The 25,826-nt window shown below is 46.2% G+C and overlaps 1 protein-coding gene and 1 long non-coding RNA gene across 2 annotated transcripts in view; one reads left to right on the top strand and one right to left on the bottom strand.

Annotated features, from left to right (window-relative positions):
• The window catches only part of PIK3AP1 (phosphoinositide-3-kinase adaptor protein 1), a 128,920-nt gene that overhangs the window by 85,979 nt on the left and 17,115 nt on the right, over positions 1 to 25,826 (top strand). The window contains exons 9-13 of the mRNA XM_004049870.5: positions 5,260 to 5,355; positions 6,845 to 7,042; positions 12,546 to 12,611; positions 15,526 to 15,731; positions 19,387 to 19,459. Coding sequence (XP_004049918.3) covers positions 5,260 to 5,355; positions 6,845 to 7,042; positions 12,546 to 12,611; positions 15,526 to 15,731; positions 19,387 to 19,459 — 639 coding nt within the window. The remainder of the gene's footprint in view (positions 1 to 5,259; positions 5,356 to 6,844; positions 7,043 to 12,545; positions 12,612 to 15,525; positions 15,732 to 19,386; positions 19,460 to 25,826) is intronic.
• Positions 18,793 to 21,788, bottom strand: LOC129524964 (uncharacterized). Its single transcript, XR_010135274.1, has 3 exons — positions 21,006 to 21,788; positions 20,058 to 20,180; positions 18,793 to 19,079 (listed from the first exon to the last, which is right to left on the bottom strand). It is a non-coding gene; the product is annotated as an uncharacterized lncRNA (long non-coding RNA).

Here is a 25,826-nt window from a genome sequence, read left to right as displayed (position 1 = left end):
TAGGCATAGTTTTTACTAGGCTAAATATAATAATGAAGTATTTGAGAATATGTGTGGAAATTCAAATATTACAATGAACTCATAAGCATTCATTACTTTGAAGGCAGAAAACTTGGTTCAGACAAATAAAGGTCCTGTTTAAAGAAGTGTAAATTGAATCCTCTTTTTTGAATTGTTCTCTGTGTAGGACATTAGCCTGGGTATAGAATTTAACAATAAAAATAATAGTAACAGTAATAATAGTAGCTAGCATTCCTTCAGCACTTCCTATGTGCTAGATACCGTGCTAAGCAGTTGGCAACCTCCTAATTTAATACTCATGACAAACCTGTGAGATACGTACTATTACTATCACCATTTTACAGACAAGAAGAGAGAGAAGCTGAGAGGATTTTAAAAACTTGGCCCAAGATAATTATGGGCAAAGAGAAAATATAATAGCTATCATTTCCCTTTCTGCATAAGATTTTGACCTTCAGTTGACTTCCTAGCTCTGTTACCCCGGTAACCTGGTAAGAGCCAAATGTCAACTATGTTTCCAGGCAACATTGCCTACAATAAAAATGGCTCCTGATTGGTAAATTGCATCTGGAACTGGGAGGATCTGTACAGGAACTAGAAATACTTGAAAGGGACAGCATTCTTTGGGCTTTCCTGAGGGCATTGACTCTGGCATACCTCTCATGGGGACCCTGGAAGCTCCGCCTCTGGAGTTGCTATGAGAGAAATTGCTCTTGTAGGACATGAGGTTTTTCACAGCACGGCCTGCTATGGATCTTGTCTCTTTGCATCTGAGCTGCTGATCAGGTGCAAGGACTGGCTCAAAGGAAGACCAGCTCTCTTCACTGCCCTGCTAGCTTGTGTCCTTCATCTTTCTGAGTGGACTGGTGCCAAGCATGTCCCAGGGTCATCTTGTGAGTCTGAATGTTCGACTGAACCTAAAAATACTGGTTGGTGTTGGACTGGTGGGTGTGTAGTCAATACAGCCAGAAGTGGGAAAAACACAATTGGAACCTATGCATTGCGATCCCAATGCCCACGCTTCTAATCATCCTGTGAGACACTCTCAGGGAGGCTCAAGGAGGCCAAAGAACTCTACCAAGTCACAGAGCTGATATTTAGCCACCTACATTGTTGCTTCCAAAATCTTGCTCTTAACCACCAGTTAAGGTGTGACTATAAAGTAAAAATATTTGTTTTTCACAAGTGGTTCATTTAGCACCATCTCGATCATTGCATCCACACACATGTGCTCCACAGTGTCTGTGGAAGGAACTTAGCTTGATAGTGTAGGCAGACAGAAAGGAGGATCATGGGGTCATCCTCAGGAGCTATGATTATTTAGTTTTGCTATAGTGGTTCCTCCTCTCCTTTTTGTAAAAAAAAAAAAAAAAAAAAAAAATTATTTTGAAATACTTTTAGAGAGAAAAGTTGCAAAAACATCAGAGTTCTTGCATACCTTTCACTCAGGCTCCCGTAGTATTAACATCTTACATAACCATAGTACAATTACCAAAGCCAGGGAATTACACTGGCACAATACTGCTAACTAAATTATAGACCTTGTTCAAATTTCTCTAGTTGTGCCACTGATACTCTTTTTCTGTTCCGTGCTCCTTTCTAGGATCTTATAATGCATTTAGTTATTTCTTCTCAGTCTCCTTCAGTTTGCAGCAGTTCCTCAGTCTTTCCTTGTCTCGATACTTTTGAAGAGCACTGATCAGTTATTTTGTAGAATGCCCTTCAGTTTGAGTTTGTCTGATGTTTTCTATAATTGGGCTGAGGTTATGAATTTTTGGCAAGAATGCCATAGAAATGATGCCCTTCTTGGTGGAAGGAGTCATGATGTTCTTAAGTCTCATTACTGGTGCTCATTCTTTTCTGTTTTATTTTATTTTATTTTTGTTTTGTTTTGTTTTCTGAGACAGAGTCTTGCTCTGTCACCCAGGCTGGAGTGTAGTAGTGTTAATCCCAGCTCACTGCAGCCTCCGCCTCCTGGGTTCAAGCTGTTCTCCTGCCTCAGCCTCTTGAGTAGCTGGGAGTACAGGTGCGCTCCACCACGCCCAGCTAATTTTTGTATTTTAGTAGAGATGGGGTTTTGCCATGAGGCTGGTCTCAAACTCCTGACCTCAAGCAATCCACCTGCCTTGGCCTCCCAAATTGCTGGGATTACAGGCATGAGCCACTGCACCTGGCTTGTTCTTTTCTCTTTTTAAGTTCTTTCTTTAACTCCTCCCCAAATGAGCACATTAGGAAAGGGGTTATAGTACCCAAAGTGGAAGTCTGCATCCATATATATGAGCATGCCAGGCCCAGCCAGGACTGCTCTTCCTTCTACTATTTTCCTCCACATTTTATTTCCCTAAATTCTCTTTATAGCTCCTTGAGTTTTGCACCTACCTCTCCGACATGCAAATCAACTCTCTCAAATTGAACGTTGTTAGTGAAAATAGCTGGACCATTGCATGAGGCTTTTACCACTCTGTCAACAGGGTTGACAGATTGTGTGAGGTTTGCACTCTGATATTATCAGCCTGGGAGATTTGGTGATTAGTGATTAAAATGGTCCTGAGGTTGCTATGCCCTGGAGAAGCTTCTTGGAGATGCTGGGGCCTGAGACAGGTATGGTTTTCTAGAGGGTTCAGCACTGGGCAGTATAAAGCTGGACCACAGGGCTGTGGAGTTTCTCCCTCCCCTCATCTTTAGGGGTGTCTGACCCAAGCATGTCTTCCCTTGGGGGTAAGTTCCTTGGTGCTTCATTGTTGGGTTAATGATGAGTTTCAAACTGAAGTTTCAAAAATTAACTGGGCCCAAGGTCAGGCAGGTGGGAGTGGAGATTGGGGTAAGAATTGGGAAGAAGGAAGGCAGTACAGAGTCTTGGTCAGGTAGAAGAGGGTCCTGCTCTTAGCAGGGCACACACCTGTAGAATATGTGTTCCTTCCCATTTTTCTTTTCTTTTTTTGAGACAGGGTTTCACTGTGTCACCCAGGCTGCAGTGCGGTGGCATGATCCTAACTCACTGCAGCCAGATCTCTTGGGCTCAAGCAATTCTCCCACCTCAGCCTCCTGAATAGATGGGGCTATAGGCCTGCACCACCATGCCCAGCCAATTTTTTTTTCTTTTTTTTTTTTAATAGAGACAGGATTTCACTGTGTTGTCCAGGCTGGTCTTGAACTTCTGGGCTCAAGCGATCTTCCTGCCTCAGCCTTCCAAAGTGCTGGGATTACAGGTGTGATACCCTGTGCCCGGCCTCCAGTTTTCTAACTCCATGAGGAAAATGTTCCATGAAACACAATCAAGCAAATTAAACTGAAAGTCTCATATAAGTAGAATTGTTCTGGTCTTGAATTTTTAAAGAATGAATTAGGCGTGAATATCAGAATATGTTTAAAATAATGAATGCATCTCTAGGTATGCTTCAGGATTAGTACAATTACCCTAAACTTTCTAGTCTGTTATGGAATTCAGTGGTGACAAGAACAGGCGGGCAGGATTCATTTACTGGTTCCTCATTTGGAATTGTAGTGCCCTGAACTGGAGGACATCAAGGTACATTATATTTATGTAACACGTCCACTATGCCAGGAGACATAAACTGAAGAAGTAGAAATAAGGAGGTTGTTTTTTGTGTGTTTTTTGGATAATAAGGTAACAAAAACATGTCAGAATACTGCATTTCTTTATTTTTTCGAATAGGCTGAAAAGCTAAAATATAAGAAGATGAACAGTGGAATATCTTTCTGTATTACTTATCCCCATCTTTTCAGTTCCCAGAAAACCACTGATATTAATTTCTTATATCTCCTTCCAGGGTTTCTTTTCTTTTCTTTTTTCCTTTCTTCTTCTTCTTCTTTTTTTTTTTTTTTTTTTTTGGTTGTTGTTGTTATTGAGACAGGGTCTTGCTCTATCGCCCTGGCTGGAGTGCAGTGGCATGATCACAGTTCATTGCTGCCTTGACCTCCTTGGCCCAAGCAATCCTCCCAGTTCTGCATCCCAAGTGGCTGGGACCACAGTCAGGTGCCACTATACCTTGCTAATTTTTTCTCTCTCTCTTTTTTTTTTTTTTGTAGAGATGGGGTCCCACTGTGTTGCGTAGGCTGGACTCGAACTCCTAGGCTCAAGTGATCCTTCTGCCTTGGCCTCCCAAAGTGTTGGGATTAAAGTTGTGAGCCACCATGCCTGGCCCAGAGTTTCTTTTTTACGTATATAAGCAAATATGAAAATAGAATCTAATTTTGCCCCCTTTGGGTAGCATATTAATTACCTAAAATGTTGTATTTTTTGAAGATTCTGAATCTTCAGATTCATCAGAATCTTCAAGAATATGTATTTCCTTTTTATTCCTTTATGTCAGTTTTTTTTTAATTAAATAATATGGTTCCAGTTATAGTCCTCTATTAACCCCCTCTGGAATCCAGTTATCCTCTCTCCCTCTCCATAGGTAAACCACTTCCAGAAATTCATTATTTATCATTCCCAGCATATTTATGTGTTTGCTGCATATTTATGAATTCATAAACAATTTGTACTATATTTTTGTAGGCCTTAGAACCTTATATAAACAATATCATACCATGACACCTGTCTGTAACTTTTTCACTCAACATTATGTTTTTGAAAAGTAACTATGTTGATAGAAATAGCTTCAGTACATTGTTTTTAATTGTTACATAATGTTCCATTGTTTGAATAGACCACAATTTGTAAACCAGGCATGGTGGTGCATTTCTGTAATCCTAGCTACTTGGGAGGCTGAGGTGGGAGGATGGCTTGAGGCCAGGAGTTCGAGGCTGGAGTGTGCTGTAGTTGTGCCTGTGAATAGCCACTGCACTCCAGCCTGAGACCTTGCCATATATATATATATGTGTATATATATGTGTATATATGTGTGTGTGTATATATATGTTTATATGTATATATAAAACACAATGTATTCCTGCTTCCATTTTTTTCTGTAATAAACAATGGGATGATGTAGTATGTCAAAATTGAACCCATTCTTTCAAATGCAAATAAGCATATCTTTACCCTTTGAGACCTGTGGTGCAAGGAAGAGCCTGAGGGTTGGGCACGTTGCTCTCTTTTATGCCCCACACTTACTGGGTGTCCTTGAGTAGGTGGATGGATGGAGGGATGGATAGATTGATGAATGCTTGAATCTCTTAAGAGAGTTGCCAAACCTCATAGTTCCATCTGTAAAAATCTCCTTGCCTGTGGAGGAGACCAATATATAACTCTTAGTCTCCTTTTCCTTCTAGATGTTGAAATGCTTCAGGCCAGTACATCTAACCCAATCCCTGGAGATGGTTTCTCTCGGGCCACTAAGGACTCTATGATCCGCAAGTTTTTAGAAGGTAAGTCATAGCCATGAGCAGGGAAGCCAAAAGAGCAAAAGAGAAACAAATGCAAGACATTGTCTGGTTCTCTATGAGGGTTGCTCCCCTCAAGGAATGGGCTGCTGCATACATGGCATGTGATGTGAATAAAGGCACTCTGCCTCCCCCGACCCCTCTACCCTGAGCTCCCCCGTCAGCCCTTTAGAGGTGGGCCAGGAGTTCCAACCAGTGGAGCCACTTGTTTGGGTAAACAAGTTGCCTCTAGTTTTTTTTAAATGCATCTGTTGTTTTTATTTGGCCAAAATTTATTGAGTACTTACTATGTGCAAATCACTGTTCTGGATGTTGGGGCTGGAGATACAAAGGAAAATAAGATATGATCAATGCCCTCAGGAGACTTTACTTGCTGGTGAAGGAGGCAAATATAAACAAAGATACTAAGTTGAGGCTGTGTTGTATAGTGGTTAGGAAGATGAACTCTGATCTATTCTCAATTTTCCCATCCAGTTAGCTGGAAAACCTTAGGCAAGTTATTCAAGTCCTCTGGGACTCAGTTTCCTCCATTGTAAAATGAGATAACTGTTGTGATAATTAAATGAGTTATTATGCATTAGGTCTCAGAGCACCACCATGCACATAACAAGCAGTTAATGAAGATTTATTGTTGTTATTTTTACTGAAGGTTTCAAAGGTGGAGGATGTTAAATTGCGTGGGTAATTCTTTAACCCTGTCCAATCATTTACAATGTATGGTGGGGTCTGTTGATCAAGTAGATATAGAAAGCAGAGTGCTAAGAGGATGGGACTCAGAAGAGGACAAAAGTCATTTTCACAGTGAAGAGGAAGGAAAAAACTCTAAAGCAGTGGTAGGCAAACCACAGCCTGGCCATCTGCCTGTCTTGTAAATAAAGTTTTATTGGAACACAACAGGACCATTTATTTAGTATTATATATGGCTGCTTTCATGTCACAAGAGCAGTTGAGAACCTGCAACAGACTTTATGGCCTGCAAAACTTGAAATATTTACTATTTGGATCTTTAAAAAAATGTGTGCTGACCACAACTCTAGAATGAAAAGTTTCCCTGAGAGGGGAGTCTTGGGCAGTCTGTTTCAAGCCCTAGATAAGAAGTACCACTTTTCTTGGACAGTTGGCAGTGAACGCCCCACCTTTCTTAACTAGGGCTTTGACAGTTAGTCCCATCTAGGACTTTCCCTAGTTCTAATGGGATGAATAACTGAATCCCAGCAGTAAAACAGAGATGATAAAGCCTTGTGCTCATGTCCTTTCACTGCATCGCTGGGTGTCAATGGAGGTGACATGAGTGTTTTCTCAGTTGCTTTGTGTGGTGTTCTGAGCAGACGATACAGGAAGTGATATTGGGGAAAGTCCTTTGCCAGGGGGCAGCACTGAGGAAACAAAGTAAGGTCCCTCACTCTGCTTTATGACTGCTGATCACCCAGTTTGTTTGGCCACTGCTTTCAGTCACCTTTCTCTGTGTTTCTAGGCAACAGCATGGGAATGACCAATCTGGAGAGAGATCAGTGCCATCTTGGTCAGGAAGAAGATGTTTATCACACGGTGGATGACGATGAGGCCTTTTCTGTGGACCTGGCCAGCAGGCCCCCTGTCCCAGTGCCCAGACCAGAGACCACTGCTCCTGGTGCTCACCAGCTGCCTGACAACGAACCATACATTTTTAAAGGCAAGTATGGCAGGGAATGATGTCCAATTGGGTCTTTGGAGCTTCTCAACAGGGATTTCCTGGATGACCTGGCTTTTTGAACCATTGCTCAGAGACTATCCCCTTCTAAATGGTCTTCAACCAGCCCTACGAGACAGGGTCATATCTTGGGACAGATTCTGGAGCTAGAATAGGAGTAATGACCAGAGTCAGTGCTGGCCTTCCTGGAAGTATTTACGCACAGTTGCAAAGGCAGGTAAACAAGACCCCTGATATATTTTTATCTCCTGAAACCCTTCTTGATATTATTATGAAATTTGAATTGCTAACATTTATTGAAATCTGTCAAGAATGCTCTATCTGGAACACGCCATTTAATCTTTACAACAACCTATTAGGTAAGGACCATTATTATCTCATTTTACAGATGAGGAAATAGAGGTTTTACAGAGGTCACTCAACCATTGCATAGCAAAGCCAAAATTTGAACTCAGGGAGTCTGATTTCACAGCCCTGGCTTTTAGCCACTATGCTAGGCTGTCCATCTACCCATGTTATTAAAAATTAAGGTTTTGACTTCTTTTTTTTTTTTTTAAGTTTTGCAATAATTTATTGTGTAGCAATAGATAATTAACACAATCAAGCTACCAAAGCTTGCTCAAGAAAAGCTTCACAATGGAATAGTCCTATATCCGTAAAAGAAATGGAATTCGTGGTTAAAACCTTTCAACAGAGAAAACTCCAGGTCTGGATAGTTTCACTGTTGTATTCTATCAAGCATTTAAGAAAGAAAGAAAAAATGCCAGCTATTAGCTTAATTGTTGCTCCTTTCAAAGTAATATTTCTTTTGGCTTCTTTATACTTTTTCCATCTTTGGTTATCAGCAGTTTTACAATGGTGTAATTTCATGTGGTTTTCATTTTATTTATCCTGTTTGGGGTTTATAAGGTTCTTGAATCTGAAGTTTGATGTCTTTCAATTTTTTTTTTTTTTTTTGGAGTCGTGTGAGGGCCCCGTTCCTCATGGATGTCTCTTTCTTTTTTTTTGTTTTGTTTTGTTTTGTTTTATTGATCATTCCTGGGCGCCTCTCACAGAGGGGGACCTGGCAGGGTCACAGGACAACAGTGGAGGGAAGGTCAGCAGACAAACAAGTGAACAAAGGTGTCTGGTTTTCCTAGGCAGAGGGCCCTGGGGCCTTCCGCAGTGTTTGTGTCCCTGGGTACTTGAGATTAGGGAGTGGTGATGATGACTCTTAACGAGCATGCTGCCTTCAAGCATCTGTTTAACAAAGCACATCTTGCACCGCCCTTAATCCATTCAACCCTGAGTGGATACAGCACATGTTTTAGAGAGCACAGGGTTGGGGGTAAGGTCACAGATCAACAGGATCCCAAGGCAGAAGAATTTTTCTTAGTACAGAACAAAATGAAAAGTCTCCCATGTCTACCTCTTTCTACACAGACACGGCAACCATCCGATTTCTCAATCTTTTCCCCACCTTTCCCCCCGCTCTATTCCACAAAACCGCCATTGTCATCATGGCCCGTTCTCAATGAGCTGTTGGGTACACCTCCCAGACGGGGTGGTGGCCGGGCAGAGGGGCTCCTCACTTCCCAGTAGGGGCGGCCGGGCAGAGGCGTCCCTCACCTCCCGGACGGGGCGGCTGGCCGGGCAGGGGGCTGACCCCCCCCACCTCCCTCCTGGACAGGGCGGCTGGCCGGGCAGAGGGGCTCCTCACTTCCCAGTAGGGGCGGCCGGGCAGAGGCGCCCCTCACCTCCCGGACAGGGCGGCTGGCCAGGCGGGGGGCTAACCCCCCACCTCCCTCCCGGACAGGGCGGCTGGCCGGGCGGGGGGCTGACCCCCCCACCTCCCTTCCGGACGGGGCGGCTGGCTGGGCGGGGGGCTGACCCCCCCACCTCCCTCCCGGACGAAGCGGCTGGCCGGGCAGAGGGGCTCCTCACTTCCCTGTAGGGGCGGCCGGGCAGAGGCGCCCCTCACCTCCCGGACAGGGCGGCTGGCCGGGCGGGGGGCTGATCCCCCCACCTCCCTCCCGGATGAGGTGGCTGCCGGGTGGAGACGCTCCTCACTTCCCAGACGGAGTGGCAGCCGGGCGGAGGGGCTCCTCACTTCTCAGACGGGGCGGCTGCCGGGCGGAGACGCTCCTCACTTCCCAGACAGGGCGGCTGCTGGGCGGAGGGGCTCCTCACTTCTCAGACGGGGCGGTTGCCAGGCTGGGGGTCTCCTCACTTCTCAGACGGGGCGGCCGGGCAGAGACGCTCCTCACTTCCAGGATGTGATGGCGGCCAGGAAGAGGTGCTCCTCACTTCCCAGGTGGGATGGCGGCCGGGCAGAGACGCTCCTCACTTTCCAGACTGGGCAGCCAGGCAGAGGGGCTCCTCACATCCCAGACGATGGGCGGCCAGGCAGAGATGCTCCTCACTTCCCAGACGGGGTGGCGGCCGGGCAGAGGCTGCAATCTCGGCACTTTGGGAGGCCAAGGCAGGCGGCTGGGAGGTGGTTGTAGCAAGCCGAGATCACGCCACTGCACTCCAGCCTGGGCGCCATTGAGCACTGAGTTAATGAGACTCTGTCTGCAATCCCGGCACCTCGGGAGGCCGAGGCTGGCAGATCACTCGCGGTTAGGAGCTGGAGACCAGGCCCGCCGACACAGCGAAACCCCATCTCCACCAAAAAAAACACGGAAACCAGACAGGCGTGGCGGCGCGCGCCTGCAATCGCAGGCACTCGGCAGGCTGAGGCAGGAGAATCAGGCAGGGAGGTTGCAGTGAGCTGAGATGGCAGCAGTACCGTCCAGCTTCGGCTCGGCATCAGAGGGAGACCGTGGAAAGAGCGGGAGAGGGAGACCGTGGGGAGAGGGAGAGGGAGAGGGAGAGCAGGTTTTGACTTCTTAATCATCCCTGGGACATTAGTTAGATACTGATAGCTTTGTTAGTTTCACTATTTTTTAGACTTGGTTGCAATAATATGGTTACAAGTACTATAAGAGTATTAGAAATAGGAGGAGGGGTGGCTCATGCCTGTAATCCCAGTACTTTGGGAGGCTGAGGCAGGCAGATTGCTCGATCCCAGGAGTTTGAGACTGGCCTGAGCAGCATGGCAAAACTCCGTCTCTACAAAAAATACAAAAAATTATCCAGGTGTGGTGGCACGCACTGAGTCCCAGCTACTCAGGAGGCTGAGGTGGAAGGATTGCTTGAGCCTGGGAGGTGTAGGTTACAGTGAGCTGAGATTGAGCCACTGCACTCCAGCCTGGGTGACAGAGCAAGACTCTCTGAAAAAAGAACAAATAAGAATTGCCAGATCTGTGCTCCTGAACTATATTCTATTTTTCAATGGTATCATCATGTTGTTGGAGGTGTGGCAAAAGGGAGTTATAAATTGGGGAAGGTAGCATTCACCCAGAGCCCTAGGTAGTTGGGTTGGGGTTGCCAGATAAAATGCAGGATGCCCAGTTGACTTTGAATTTCAAATAAATGGCAAATGAGTTTTTAGTGTATGTCCCAAATAGTACACACATTTTTGTTTTGCGAAATCCAGCAACCCTGAACTGGGTAGGAATACAGTTGTGAGATATTATGTACTGCCAGGTGCTGTCAGTGCTTGTGGCCTGCAGTCTCCTTGGGTATTATCTCCTTGGCATGAGCAGCAGACACTGTTGTTTTCTTGCCCATGTCCCTCTAGCCCTTTGCATTTCTGTGCTCACTGACTGGACCCTACCTGTCAGCATCTGTGTCTTTCAGCCTGAGGGCTTCCTCTGGCACCTGGCACCTTCTCTGCCCTCTTATAGGACAGGTTGAAAGCACTGGGGAATTAACACATGGAGTCGCTGCCCTCAACCAGTCCCTGACAGGAGGTATGGATGAGTGCCCCAGCTTACTTGCACCCTCCGGTGGGAGAATTCTTAGTTGCGCATTCTACATTGCATTCTAGTCATTCCTACGTTGCCCGCAGTGTAACTTGCTTGATAGCCCACCATTCATTGCACCGTCCACTTCCCTGTCTCACCTCCATCACCTCTCAAATAGACAACTTGTACTTGAATCCTTGTCTCGGGTTCTGCTTCTGAGGGAACTCAATCTAAGAAGCATGCAAATATATGCTGGTAATTCCTAAATAGCAGAGGGAGTAGGGAACCGTATTGATGGCATGGCTCATTGTAGGGAGGTGTTTGGACAGGGGCACAGGTGATTCCTCAAGAGCCCTGATGGACTTGCTAGGAAACTGTGGAGAAGCAAAGGAAAGGAGAGAGGCAGGAGATGACAAAAGGGGCAGTGGCTTGGAGGCCAGAACACCTGGGTTCATCTCTCAGCTCTTGCATTTTCCAGCTGTTCAGCGTAGGATATTGGGTAAGTCATTTCACCTTTCTTTTTTTTTTTTTGAGACAGGGTCTTGCTGTGTTGCCCAGGCTGGTCTTGAACTCCTGTGCTCAAGCAATCCTCCTGCCTCGGCCTCCCAAAATGCTGGAATTATGGGCATGAGCCACCATGTCTGGACCATTTCACCCTTTTTAGCTTTAGTTTCCTCATCTATAAAATGGATATTGTAATAATACACGTATAGATTAATACATGTCCTAATAATACATACTAATACTCTGCCATAGCCTTATTGCGAAGGTCAGATGAAATAATACAGAAGGAAGTACTTTATAAACTGTAAGGCATTGTAGAGCCATCCCTTGGGTTAACTAGCATGCCAAGGTATTGCTGACTATTGGCAACAGTCTCAAAGTTTAGATATGAATAATTATAATAAAAGCTAACACTGAGTGTTTACATGGGCCACACACTGTTCTAAGCACTTTCCATGTATTAACTCATTTAATCTTCACCACAATCCAGGGAAAGAACTATTATCATCCTCATTCTACAGATAAGAAATAGGGACAGGAAGAGGTCAAGCCACTTGTCCAAGATCATATGGTTCACAAGCCACAGAGCTAGTATTTGGATTCAGAGAGCCTCTTTCAGAGCCCAGGGAACCATAATCACCATGTCATCTTACCACTAAGTGAGATTTTGTCATGTCCCAGTTTTCTCTCCTAACCTTCATGAATCTGTCCCTCAAAGTGACTTCATCTTAATCTCTTTGGAGCTGTGCACACATTTTGCTATTCTACTGCTTAGAGTTCTGTCTTATGGCACTAGCTGGCATTTTAAGTGGTACTTCCTTTTATTCTCTGATTTTAAGGCTCACATTTTCCATGGCTAGCTTCAGGTGCTCAGGGGTCCAGGCACATGTCCTTTCCCATTACCGTTTTCTTCAGTGAGCTTGTAAATGCTGATCATGTCCTCTGGCTAGCTTTGTTTTTCTAGTTTGAGATTGTGTCTGTTTAGTCTGCCATTACTTGACAATTCCTAGTCCTTCTCATTAATTGCCTCTTTCTACAATTTTGATTTACAGAACCACATACGGTGGTCCTAGGTATGGATTCATTATTATTATTATTTTGTACTGGATTTTGATAATTTTTCGGTAATCAGAATATTCTTTATCTCATAGTTTTTGCAGAAAAAAGTCAAGAGCGGCCTGGGAATTTCTACGTTTCCTCAGAGAGCATCAGGAAAGGTAAGCCATGTGTTATATGAACTGAACTTTTGTGTGGTTGAAGTCTTCATAGGTCAGTGATTTCCAAGTGTAACAATAGCTCCTTGACATTGAAAAATAGAGGGATCTAGGCCAGGCATCATGGCTCGCGCCTGTAGTCCCAGCACTTTGGGAGGCTGAGGGGGGTGAATCACTTGAGGCCAGGAGTCTGAGACCAACCTGGGCAACATAGTGAGACCCTGTCTCTAAAATTAAATAAATAAATTAATTAGATAAAAATTAAATAAATTATTTAATTAATTAGAGAGATCCAAGGATACTTTAGCGTGGCACTGTCTGAGAGTCTTGTACTGATGGTAAAGGGGGAGGGAAAGAGATCAGGGTCCCCTACGATGCTGTGCAAATTGGTCGTACAAAGGACCTTAATTAGTGGAAAGTGTCCATAAAGCACATAAAAGTACAATCTAAAAATGGAGGTTGATGCCAACAGGATGAAAGTAGGTGGCCCAGCACTCAGTCTTTGGCTAATGATAACAGCCTTTCTGGGCTGTTTACTTACCTTATCTATACTAGCTAAACTATACTTTGATTCAACTTTTATTTAAAAAGTATTTTGCTTGCCATTGGGGAACAACTTGGAAGTCTTATTTTTCTAAACAGTTTTAAAGGAAGGTTGAGGAGCTAAGTGCTCTTTTTTCTTGATTAATTTCCTTGTGCTAAACAGAAACACTCGGTATTATCCCATTGAGGATTCTTTTGAAAAGTAGCCATGACACCATCTAAGCATTTGAAGGCATCCCCCAAGGGCTCTGGTAGTAGGAAACTGGAACTGGTTGGCTTGTGCATTTTGTTTTTTCCTCCACTGTGTCTCCCAACACCATTAAAGAGAGCCTTGACAAGGGCAGACCTGGGAGAAGGATGTGTGGGTGTGTGCGGACAGATAAGTGAATGGTTGGGCAGAATGATAGATAAACGTCTCTGAGGCTTTTTCAGTACTCACCGGTGAAGCCATTTCTCTTTTTTCTTCATGTTATGTCCCTGAGTCACAATGCCCAAATGGAGTCCTGCTGGAGAAATTTAGATTCAAGTAGCCTTATATGAATTGAGTGAAACGTCAAGTTGCCTCAGTGGCCCCGTGGTCGCTGCGAGTAGCTCATTCCCCACAGAACTGAAGTCACAGCCTGTAGAGAGATGAGGGTTGGCTTCGTACTTCTCCAGAAGCTCCAAAGCAGAGAACTGTGAATTTGTAATGTAGAAGAGAGGTTGGCACAGGAACAACCCAAGGGTAGCCAGCTGGAAGCCAGCACCTACTTTATACCTGATGCTGTTGGGCCTGTGTCTGGATTCCACTGATGTTCCAGTCTCCTGGGGCATTTCATGCCCATGGGTCCACAATCACTGTGCCTCATGCTGCTTAGAGACAGTGAGGGATGAGAGTGGGGCTAAGAGAAGCATCCTGGCTAAACTCTTCCAGCGTATTCTCTTCTGGGTATGGATTTAAGTCTAAAGCAGTGGTTCTCAATTGGAAGTGATTTGGTACCCCCTCCCTAAAGAACATTTGGCAATATAAGGGAAATTTTTGGTTGTCACAACTAAAGAAGGGGGTGCTGCTAGCATTTAATGGGTAGAAGCCAGGGATGCTGCTGAACATCCTACAATACACAGGACACACCCACACAGTAAGGAATTACCTGGCCCAAAATGTCAATAGTGCCAAGGTTGAGAAATACTTGTCTAAAGGTGTCTCAATAATTAAGGCTTGGCTGCTGCTTCAAGAAAACACCAAATGGTGGATGATGCCGATGCAGTGGGAGGGCCTGGGGGTCCTGGAATGGCAGGCTGCGATGGCCTCCCTGGAGGCTTTGGCAGTGACATCAGGCCAAGGTTGTGGCTGTGGCTGGGGCCAAGGCTCTGGAGCTCATGGAGGTGAGTCTGAGAACAAGGAGTTGACGCCTATCACTAAGTTAAACCATCTGGCCAAAGACATGAAGATCAAGTCCTGGGAGAGCTGTCTTCTCTCTGCCCATCAAGGTGTCTGAGATCATTGACCTTTTCCTGGGGTCGTCTCTCAAGAATGGGGTTCTGAAGATTATGCTGGCACAGAAGTTGACCCATGCTGGCCATTTCACCAGGTTCAAGGTGTTTGTTGCCTTTGAGGACTACAATGGCCATGTTGTCTGGGTATTAAGCACTCCAAGGGGGTAGCCACTACCATCCAATGGGCCATCATCCCAGCCAAGCTCTCCATTGGACCCACACAGAGAGGCTACAGGGGGAACAAGATCAGCAAGCCCCACACCAGCCTTTGCAACGTGACAGGCCACTGGCTCTGTGCTGGTGTGTGTGCCTCATCCCTGCCCCCAGGGGCACTAGCATCATCTTGGCCTCTGTGCCCAAGAAGCTGCTGCTGATGGCTGCTACACCTTGGCCAGGGACCACACTGCCACCCTGGGCCACCTTTGATGCCATCTCTAAGACTGATAGCAACTGGATCCCTGACCTCTGGAAAAAGACTATATTCACCAGGTTTCCCTACCAGGAATTCACTGACCATCTCTCAAGACCCACACCAGAGTCTCTAAGCAGAAGACTCAGGTTCCAGCTGTGGCTACAACATAGGGTTTTCTTACCAGAAAAATGAAATGAATGAAGCCTGTTAAAAATAATAATAATAGTTAAGACTTGGGAGAATCAGCAGATTTCACACCTCCCTTAAATGTTGCAGCCTTGTCTACTTCAGTGTGATAGGCCTTGGAATTATTAGCTGCATTCTTCTCCCCCAATTTTATGTTGTATCTCCCTCTTCTTGGCCACATGTAATTGTTCTTTTGAGAACAGTCCTCTTGAGCCTGTGACCAGCCTCATTAACCGTACACTTCTGGTGAGCGGTCCCCAGTGGGGGAGCGGTCAAGCTGAGTTTTGCCATCCTTTCCAGGGCCGCCCGTCAGACCATGGAGGGACAGGCCCCAGTCGAGTATATATGACCCTTTTGCGGGAATGAAAACGCCAGGCCAGCGGCAGCTTATCACCCTCCAGGAGCAGGTGAAGCTGGGCATTGTCAACGTGGATGAGGCTGTGCTCCACTTCAAAGAGTGGCAGCTCAACCAGAAGAAACGATCGGAGTCCTTTCGTTTCCAGCAGGTAACTAGCTTCGTATGGAATTTGTTTCATGTCTGTTTCCCCACTTGACAGTAGAGGAGGGCTGGGCCATGTCTGTCTTGTGTATTGCTGTACCTGGACACCTGTGGCTGTGCCTGCGAATGTTTGAGTTTCATTGTGAACCAGCGAGTGTGTATGAGTGTCACCTCGGTCTGTAACCACATGGCTCCCTGGCTGAGAGCTGGGTAGCTTTTCCAGGTACCATGAGGCTTGAGATCAGGAACAAAGACTCAACTACAAACACTAACTCTGCTGCTGTGTCTCTCTGCATTTGGCTCCCTGCTTCTGCTTTCCAGCTTTTTTCTTTTCAGAGTCTCTCTCTCTCTATTCCTACTGCCAAATACCCTCATAACTATCACACTTTAGCACTCAAAGAGAACTTGGAAAACTCCCAAGAAATATGATTAAATGAACAAAACAAGTTGCAGATACAAAACCACCCAAATTAAAACAACTCAGACACGTCCACACACAAACTCTGTATTTCTATGGACATGTATATAAATGCAAGGACAAAGATCTGGAAACGGCCACTTCAGGCCCATTCCAGGGGCCACCTCTCAGGAGAAGACTGGGATTGGAGGACTGGGGTGTCAGAGGAGACTCTTGCTCTACCTGTATAGTTTGAAGCTTTTATGAGAATATATAACTCCATACCTGTATCATAAGTGTACGTGATGTATAATTAAAAACAAAAAAAGAACTCAAACTTAACCTTAGGAAGCTCATTCTTAGTCCACCAATGCCTTTGTATTAAAAAGGAGGAAATGGGGCTCAGGAGGTTAAGGGACACATCCAAGGCATCTTTCCTAGTGAGGGGCCGAGTCAGGACTGGAACTATTGCTTTCTCTCTCCACCTCCCCAGGCTGCTTCCTTCAAAGTACTAGCCAGGCCCGACCCTGCTTACCCTCAGAGATCAGATGGGATTGGGCGCGTTCAGGGTGTTATGGCTATAGACCCTGGTGGTGTGTATTCTAATCTCTGTTCTTACGCTATCTGACATACCAGCTATCAAGGCGGGGAGCAAGAAGCACCCGTCCAGGGCTGAGATAGGAGCCTGTCTTCTGGGACAGGATTAGTGGTGAAGAGTGGGGAAGCATGTCATCAGGCCGCATTTGCTGACCTCTGACAGTGCTATGTTAGGCATTGTGCTCAGCGTTAAATAGACCTGATCTCTTTCACTCCTCATACACGCATATGAAATAAGTATTACTCCTCGTGTTCTACAGAAAACTGAGGCTCAGAGAGGCGAAGAGGCAGTCAAGGTTCAAACCTCCCCTTTCTCACCCCAGAGCCTGTGCTCCCTTCACTATACCTTCTGCCTTTTTAGTGCTCCTTAAGACAGGGGCACTTGCTCTGCCAGCTGCCTCCCTCCCTTTTGGGGCCTGAAGGGTGGGAGGGCACTCTGGAGAGCTGAATGCAGGAATCATGGGTGCTTTTCACTCAGGAGCCCCTGGGAGGCTGCAGTCCTGCTGAGAAAAGGCTGGCCCTGGCTAAACAATGTTTTTTTGCTCCTTGCCAAGTTGTGCAACCACGTGGCACAGTAGTTAAGAACAGCCAGGGCTCTAGAGCTGGCAGCCTGAATTTACATCTTTATTCTGCTATTTGTGGCTGGATGACCTTGACCTTGCTGTGCCTCATGTGAAAGGGGAGGACTAGGTGATATAAGCTACTGTAAGCAGCATGACTGGTACGTAGTAAATACATAATAAATGTTAGCTCTCTTTTTTCTTTCTTTCTTTTTTTTTACATTTTCTTGTAGTGTAAGGTAATTGCTAATATGAGGTATAATCTGTAAGCAATTAATACAAATATAAATAGGTATAAGCCACCACTAACTCAGTCTGCTGGAAAGCTTCTCAGCTAAAGTAGTTTGAGGATAAGGTTAAGGGAAATGAGATGGGGTGAACAGGGCAGGTTTCCAGTGGGAACGTAATTTACGTGCCTTATCATTACCATCATCCTGTATGTACCAGTCCATTGTTGCAGAAAGGTAAATCCTTTCCAAGTATGGTTTTTTTGTTATTGTCGTTTTTGTTATACTTTAAGTTCTAGGGTACATGTGCACAACGTGCAGGTTTTTTACATAGGTATACATGTGCCATGTCTTTCTGTGTTTCTATCTAAGAGACCTCTTCCCTTCCCATGAGCTGGCCCAGAACTCTTGGGCATAGCAGTCGACGGGTTTATATTTAATACGGCAGAATCCCAGCTCATGGGGGCTCACATTGTTTGGTTCCCTGAGACACTCTAGCCACTTCCTGAGCATCTCCCCTTCAGGGGCTGGTGGTGTGGAGATGTTCCTGGGTGGAGGCCTCATCTTCCTTTTCCTCTGCCTCTCTGTCCACTCCTCTGTCTCCTTCATGTCACCCTCTCACAAGTGGACATTGAAGCTTTCCTTCAGCTCCTTCTCTGTGCAGTCTGTGTCTCCAGTTCCATGTTTCCAGCCACCAGTTGGCTTTGCCCCCTGAGGTGTCCCAGGCTCACAGCATGTCTAACAACAAACCATCCCGCAAGGCCGCTTTCCTTTCCCAACAGCCTGTCTGTGCTCATCACATGTCTTCTCCTGGAGAGGGAGATCAGACCTCAGAGTCTCTTTGGCCTTCTCCCGTGCTTCCGCACATCCAGTCAGCGGTGTGTTCTGCTTGGTCCTGCTCTGCGGCATTTGTCCTCTTGCATCTGCTCCTGTCTCTCCATTCCCCCAGCCACATCCCCATGTCAGCTTCTGTTGCCTGCATCTGGCATACTCCATAGTCTCCAGGAAGGTCTGCTGGCCTCTGTTCCTTCTTCTCTGGTTCACTAGAACCTTAAAGCCATGACAAGCTCACAATGTTCAGTGTTTCCCTGCTGCCTCCTGGACACAGGTCAGTCTCTTCAGCCTGCAGCTGCAGACCAACCCCTCTTTCCAGTTTGGCCTCCTGTGACTCCCCGACATGAACCTTCTGCTCCAGCCAGATTGTCTGGACATTTTCCCTAGAATGCTCAGGCACTTAACTTCGGCGTTATTGTTAATTGACTAAAATAGCAACAATCTTGACCCTTACATGTCTATTCAACATTTATTGAATGACTACAATGGACCAGATGGCAGGATTATGGAAAGGTACACGACATGGTCTCTTGACCTTGAAGAGCTCACAGTATCTCAAAGAGGCAAGGCACAAGAGTGTGCACACATGGTGGAGCAGCATAGCCCAAGTGCTGGATGGTTGGCATATCTGGGGAGGCTTCAGGGAGAAAGTGGGCCTTGATCCAGACTCATGGAGAAGAACCAACATCCATGAAGGTCAGGGGAGTGATGTGAGAACACAGTCTCAAAGACAGGAATACCTGTGGAGTATTTGTGAGCTGGGCTAAGAGGCATACATGAGAGGGGCCATATAGAACAGAGCTGGGAACCAGAGGGGAGGAAAGACACTTTCTTGTGGAAGAGATATCTTCTCTTCAGGCACAGATTCTGCGAGTATTTGGATTTCTCTGGGGGCTGACTGTGAATGCGCTGAACCTCATTTGCATGTTATAAATGTGACTGCAATGTGATATACCCTGCAAACAGCATACAATCTGAAAGAAACTCTCATGTCCAGAGGGTATCATCCTGTTGTACACTTAAAAAATAAACCAAATTTTTTTCCAGGAAAATCTTAAACGGCTAAGAGACAGCATCACCCGAAGACAGAGAGAGAAGCAAAAATCAGGAAAGCAGACAGGTATGTGGCTTCCTAGGGTGCTGCATTGTGTGGGACATTGCTGTCATCTGTTGTCCTTGACTCTCCTTTTGGCTGTGGCCTGAGTGGGCAGACCACTTGCCCAGCACTCGTCATACTGTTTACAGATCTGGGTCCCCCACTAGACTGTAAAGGCCTTTTGGACAATGGTTATATCTTATTTATTCTGTAAACAATCTGGTACCTGGTACATAAGACATGCCCGGAAGTGAATAAGTGGATTCAACTCTGCATCCTTCCACCTCTTCACTCAAATAGGATGGTGATACTTCCTCTGCAGACATCTGACTCTCCCCTTGGCAATTAGGAGGACTTATGTTTTTTAAGCAGAGAAAGGAGAAAATCCCATTTACCCAGTGTCTATTTCTGATTCTGGTGAGCAATGGCGTCATCTGCATCCACACCATACAGTGCTTCAGAAGCCCATGCCCCAGGTGTAGCAGGGCTTCCATGGTGCAATACCAGGGCCACAAATTCCAGTGGTGCACACTATGGACTGGGCCCCCGCTCCCCTTAAGCCTACCCCTGTGCCAGCCATGTGGCATCACCACCCTTGAGCAAGAAGTTGGCGTTTACTCACAATGCATCTTCCCACAGAGAGCCTCTGGCATAGTGGGCCTCTGTGATTAACCGAGGCCAGCCTTATAGCAAGAGGAGCATGCAGGAGAAGGCTTTCAGAGGCACTCAGATCTTGAATGGAGCCCTATTACATGAAGAACCAAGTTAAAATCTAGCCCTGTTTGTGCACAGCTTCCATAGTCTCTCTCCAGCTGCCATCAGCTGCCTGACTTCCCCTGAACCTAGTTGGGCTGGTAACACCCTGGTCTCCAAATGGGACATTCTCTCCTGCCATGGGCCCCTTGCTCATGCCATGCCTCTTCTTTCTCACCTGTAGGAAAACTACTGGGCTGCAAGACCCAGCCCTGGCAGCCCCTTCTCAGTAACACCTTCCTGGACCACTCTAGGCCATGGTATTCCTTCCTCATTCAAGCATATGTGGGACCTCCCACCCCTCCGATTCATCTGGCACTTCTCTTTTTCTGTCTCTGGTTGCTATCGCCTCATTCCTTCATCCAAGCCATCAGCAGTCCACAGATGTTCTGCCTCCAAAGCGTTTCCTAAATCTGGTCATTTCTAAGCATCTCCTATGGCACTGCTGCAGCCAAGCCACATCATCTCTTGCCTAGACTAAGGGAGTAGTCACTCAGTCATCTCCCCACGTTCACTCTTGCCCCTCTATAGTTAACCCATTGTAGCCAATGATGTTTAAAAAATTTAAAAGTCAGATAATGCCACGCCCTTGATCAAAGCCTTCCAGGGGCTCCTGTCCCACTCAGGGTAAAATCACACATTCCTGCTCACAGCCTACAAGGCCCTATGTGATCTGACCCCTGAGCTCATCCTCCATTCTCCCCCAAACCCTGTGCTGCAGTCCCTGGACTCCTATTTATTGCTCTAACAAGCCAAGAGCATTTCTCCCTCAGGGCCTGTGCACTTGCCATTCCCCTGCCTTTCCCCACATCTTCACCTTCAGGCCCTTTTCATCCTTCAGAGTTCAGTGTAGCGTCTCCTCATCAGAGGCCTTCTCTGCCATTCTCTCCAGAGTAGCCCTCCATGACTCACTTTCTGTTCCCTGGCATCCTCTCTTTTTACATATCACAGACTGGAATCATCTTTGGTTTCTGTTCTCAAGGTTATGGTCCAACACCCCATCTCCCTTCCACTAGAAGCTCCACATGGGCAAAAACTTGTCTGCTGTGTGCTCCGTGGAGTCCCCAGTGTGCAGAACAGTACAGTGATGGAGTTCTAGAAGGCTTTGTTGGAATGGTCGGTTTCAGGAAACTATTTGGTGACACCACTCATTCATTCCACACTTAACAAGCACCAGGCACCCTGCCAAATACAGAGACCTATGAGACACTAGCTTCACCATCTGGTAGCTAATGAGTCAGTTATCTTTGTATTCACACAGGTCTGGCTTTCCCTACTAGGGTCTGTTCCACCATGCCTAACACAGTGTTTTGAAGATAGTACTAACCTAGTGAATGTTAATGATTTTGGGAGAAGAGGGGTTAAGAGGTTTTAACCATCGCAGAAGGTCAGAGAGGTCATCCTATGTCTTCTGCTTGGGTGTCTGGATTTTAAATTTATGCTGCCGGTAGCTGAGTTCACACTTGTCTGTCCTCCTGGTTGAGAGGAAGAGAAAGGAGAGAAGGCAGAAAAGCTGTTTGGAGATCTGCACAGTCATCCTAGGGTCAGATAATAGGGGTCTCAGTGATAAAAGAGATGAGATGCTTTTTAAAACTAGAGTCCATGAGCCCAAAGATAGAAGCCTTGATGGAATGAGACATTTCAGGTTTTTAAATACAGACAGCATCAAGAAACCTGTGATTTGGCGTTGCACCCAGTGTTTGAAGGCCCAGGAGTCCTAGTGTTGGAGTCACATGTGCTCAGCCGTCTAGGCTCGAGACCTGAGCCTTCTGGGTCTCATCACATCCTGACCACTCATCTGGGCTCCCCACCTGGTGCCACTGGAGATACTGAAGCAGGACAGACGCACATGCAGAGGAGTAGAGGGGTACAGGGATGGACTCTGGGGCCAGCGAGGTTGGGGTCAAATTCCTGCTCACTGCTCACCCCTCACTAGCTGGGAGCTGTGGGCGAGATATGTCACCTCCCGAGCCTCAGTCCTCCTTTGCAAAATGGTAAAAGTGAAAGTGCCCACCCCATTAGGGAGCATTGAATGAGTTAGGGTATAACCAGTGCTTAGCACAGTGCCTGGCACCTGGGAGTATTCCTAAACGTGTCCACACCCATGATTACACAGAGGCCCACACACCAGCTGAGGTCCTCTCAGGCAGGGCCATCCAGAAAGAATCACAAGTTCTGAAACATTACGCAAGGTTCACCCAAGGCTGTTCAGGCTCTGAACAAGTGATTTATACCCACCAGTAGTGACAGTCTAAATTAGAATGGTCAGTGTCTACATTTTTCCAAAAGAGCATGGCTTAGTTTGCCCATCTCCAGCCCCCATCCCCCACTCTCCAAGAAGCAGACCCTCTGACAAGGATATTTTGGGGAGAGGGGTGTTAAGTATTTGTACTTCTTATATCAGGGGCTTTAATCAATGTCATAACTATTGAGAGATTAAACTGTATATAATTTGATACCAAACAAGAATGACTGGGGACGGCAAGCAATCTATGTGGGAGAACGTTCTGCCTGTCAGCCCCAAGGGCCTCCTTGTTTGTGGTGCTTATTGTAATAAAATATACCTAACATAAAATTTACCATTTGAACCATTTTTAAGTGCATAATTCAGGCTGGGTGCAGTGGCTCACACCTGTAATCCCGGCACTTTGGGAGGCCAAAGTGGGAGGATCACTTGAGGCCAGGAGTTCGAGAGCAGCCTGGCCAACATGGCAAAACCTTGTCTCTACCAAAAATACAAAAATTAGCTGGGTGTGGTGGCAAGTGCCTCTAGTCCCAGCTAGTCAGGAGGCTGAGGCAGGAGAATCGCTTGAACCTGGGAGGCGGAGGTTGCAGTGAGCCAAGATCACACCACTGCACTCCAGCGTGGGCGACAATGCGAGACTCTGTCTCAAAAAAAAAAAAAAAAAAAAAAAAAATATATATATATATATATATATATAATTCAGTGGCATAAAGTACATTCACAGTGTTGTGCCAGCATTACCACTTGCATTTCTAGAACTTTTCTCCCCTGATAAGGATTTGAGAGCAAATAGCTGGTGTGGGAGGTGATCCCAGGGAAAGTGGTAGGGGATGGAGAAGTGAGACAGGGAGGAATCAGTGGAGAACACCCACCTGAGCAGCGAGACAGCTGGGACATTTATACACCAGCCCCCATCAGCCTTTGATGGAGGCCTGCTTGGGGAGGGGCACTCATCATTCTGCTACGAGAAACAGCCTCAGGCAATTAGAAGTTGGACCCTGTACTGCATGCTGAGGTTGAAGGGCAGCATTTGCCAAAGAGAAGGCATCATTTATGGTTGAGTAAATATGACATATTATTGACACACGATAACATTATAGGAAAATTAGGGTTGATGAATAATGTTTGTGCTTAAAGGATCTTTTCTAAGAATGTAACCCATTCTAAACACAATGACTGACTATTCATTTGAGAACTTCGTTTGCCTTAGGGAAAAAATAGTAATCTTTAATTTGGGTTAGAATGCCAAAGAGAATTAAAAATTAAGACTGTTCTTAATAACTTGCCCATTTTTCTCCAACCCCAGGGGTTTGTTTGCTCTTACTGGGCTGGTACAGAGCGTTGATGGCGTAGGAAATTAGAGAAGGGCTTGTGAGAGCCATGGCCTCACAGAGAAGATAATCAATATTTGTGTTCTGGGTGTGTCCTGTGGAGCAGGACGTAGAGGAGCTAACCAGGTCCCAGGAAACTTGGGTTCTGATTCCTGCTTTGTCACTGAATCACTTTATGATCCAATTCCTTTAACCACTCTGTGCCTCAGTTTCCTCACTGGGGGCTATAACCTGACTTATCTACTTAATGGAGAAGTCATGAAGTTTAAAGGAGGTATAATAATGCATATAAATGCACTTTGGGAAAGCACTATGCAATATAATCATGATAACTATTCCTGGCATTGTACCTTTATTCAAAGAATATCAGGATTTTATAAACATTCGGACTGGTTCTACCTGATTTTTTGAACTTTTGACTCCCTATTTTTTCCTGTGTATTTTACTTTCCTTCTTTATAGAACTAGTTGAGGTTAAAAAATTGCCTCCTCGAAGTTAATTAAGCAGACTGGAATCTCCCTTTTAAAAAAGTGATTTTTGGCTGGGTGCGGTGGCTCATGCCTAATCCCAGCACTTTGGGAGGCTGAGATGGGTGGATCATGAGGTCAAGAGATTGAGACCATCCTGGCCAACATGGTGAAACCCCGTCTCTACTAAAAATGCAAAAATGAGCTGGGCGTGGTGGCGCATGCCTGTAGTCCCAGCTACTCGGGAGGCTGAGGCAGGAGAATTGCTTGAACCCAGGAGGCAGAGGTTGAAGTGAGCCAAGATGGCGCCAGTGCACTCCAGCCTGGCGACAGAGCGCGATTCCTTCTCAAACAAACAATGATTTTTAAAAATCTAAGTCAGAGCAGGAAGAAAAAAAAAAAGACTGACACTTGTTTGGTCTCTAAGATACTGTGGGGGCCACCCATGTGAGAGTGCCCCTGGCTATTTTTGCCCAAGTAGCTCCAAGCTGGGGTGGGTGCTTCCACGGCATGGTTGTAGCTAAGAGAGCCCCAGCATGTGAAAAAGACCTGGATTACACAAAACCCTAGGAAGCTGGTTGGACACTTGCACCATACACTACACCTGGAGCCGGAGTCTCCAGATGAGGAAGGCTGGTGCCTGTGCAAGCCAACAATCCACTCTGATCATTCTCTGTGCAGAATGTTCTGGGGGACTTGGTGTGCCCTGTCCTCTCGCTGCTCCTTCATCCTGTTCCAGTTTATCCGTTCACCCTGCCAGATTTCTGGCTTTGGTAGGTGGAGCCACCTCTGCCCCTGGACTCTCTGAACTTCCTGCCACGCCTGTCCCCCAGAAGGGTAGAGGTGGAGGAGGAAGTGGTACCAGAAGATAAAAGCACACGTCCCCAAAGCTAACACCTCTTCTACCCAAGTTTGTACAGCCACCGCTGTATAAACCCTGCCCCTGGGCTTGAGAAGGTCCCAGGCAGCCGGGGGAGTCTTGAGGCAGGAGCACATCTTGCCTTCAGGAGGAAGTTGGTGCTGCTGCCCCCAGACTTTTTTTCTACTCATCAGAGTTACTGTTTTCTGCTCCTAGAACCCAGCATTGGAAATGTAGGGAGGAATAGAGACAACCTCTGGGTAGGGCTAAGCCAGTAAGGAGGTCAGGTCAGTGCTTTGCTCGACAAAGGCATCAGCTCTCTTTACCCCATGGGCCTTGCAAGTCACAAAATCTTTCATAGGCCTGAAGGACCTCCTTTCATTAGCTTTCTGGATCATTACTGTGCGTGTGGGCCACCCAGCCCACACACACCCACCCACCATCCGTTCCTTGTGCAGAGAGCAAGAGGCTGTACAAGCAGTGGTTAAGAGCCTGGACTCCGGAGCCTGGGTTCAAATCCCAGCTCTGCCACTTACCAGCCGTTCGACAGGACATGCTACATCACTTCTCTGTACTGTAGTTTCTGCTGGCATTGATGATAATAATATTTATTTCTTGGGTGTTGTGGGGGTTAAATGAATGAAAAATACCATAGCTCTCAGAACTCTGCTTGGTGCATAGGGCAGCCTGTTATTACAGTCAAGGATGGACATACCCCTCCTCAGATAAGGGGAGT

This window comes from Gorilla gorilla, chromosome 8 (genome assembly GCF_029281585.2).
Source record: "Gorilla gorilla gorilla isolate KB3781 chromosome 8, NHGRI_mGorGor1-v2.1_pri, whole genome shotgun sequence".
Lineage (NCBI taxonomy): Eukaryota > Metazoa > Chordata > Mammalia > Primates > Hominidae > Gorilla > Gorilla gorilla.
Note: the sequence above shows the minus strand (reverse complement) of the source record. Positions and strands in the feature narration are given on the sequence as shown.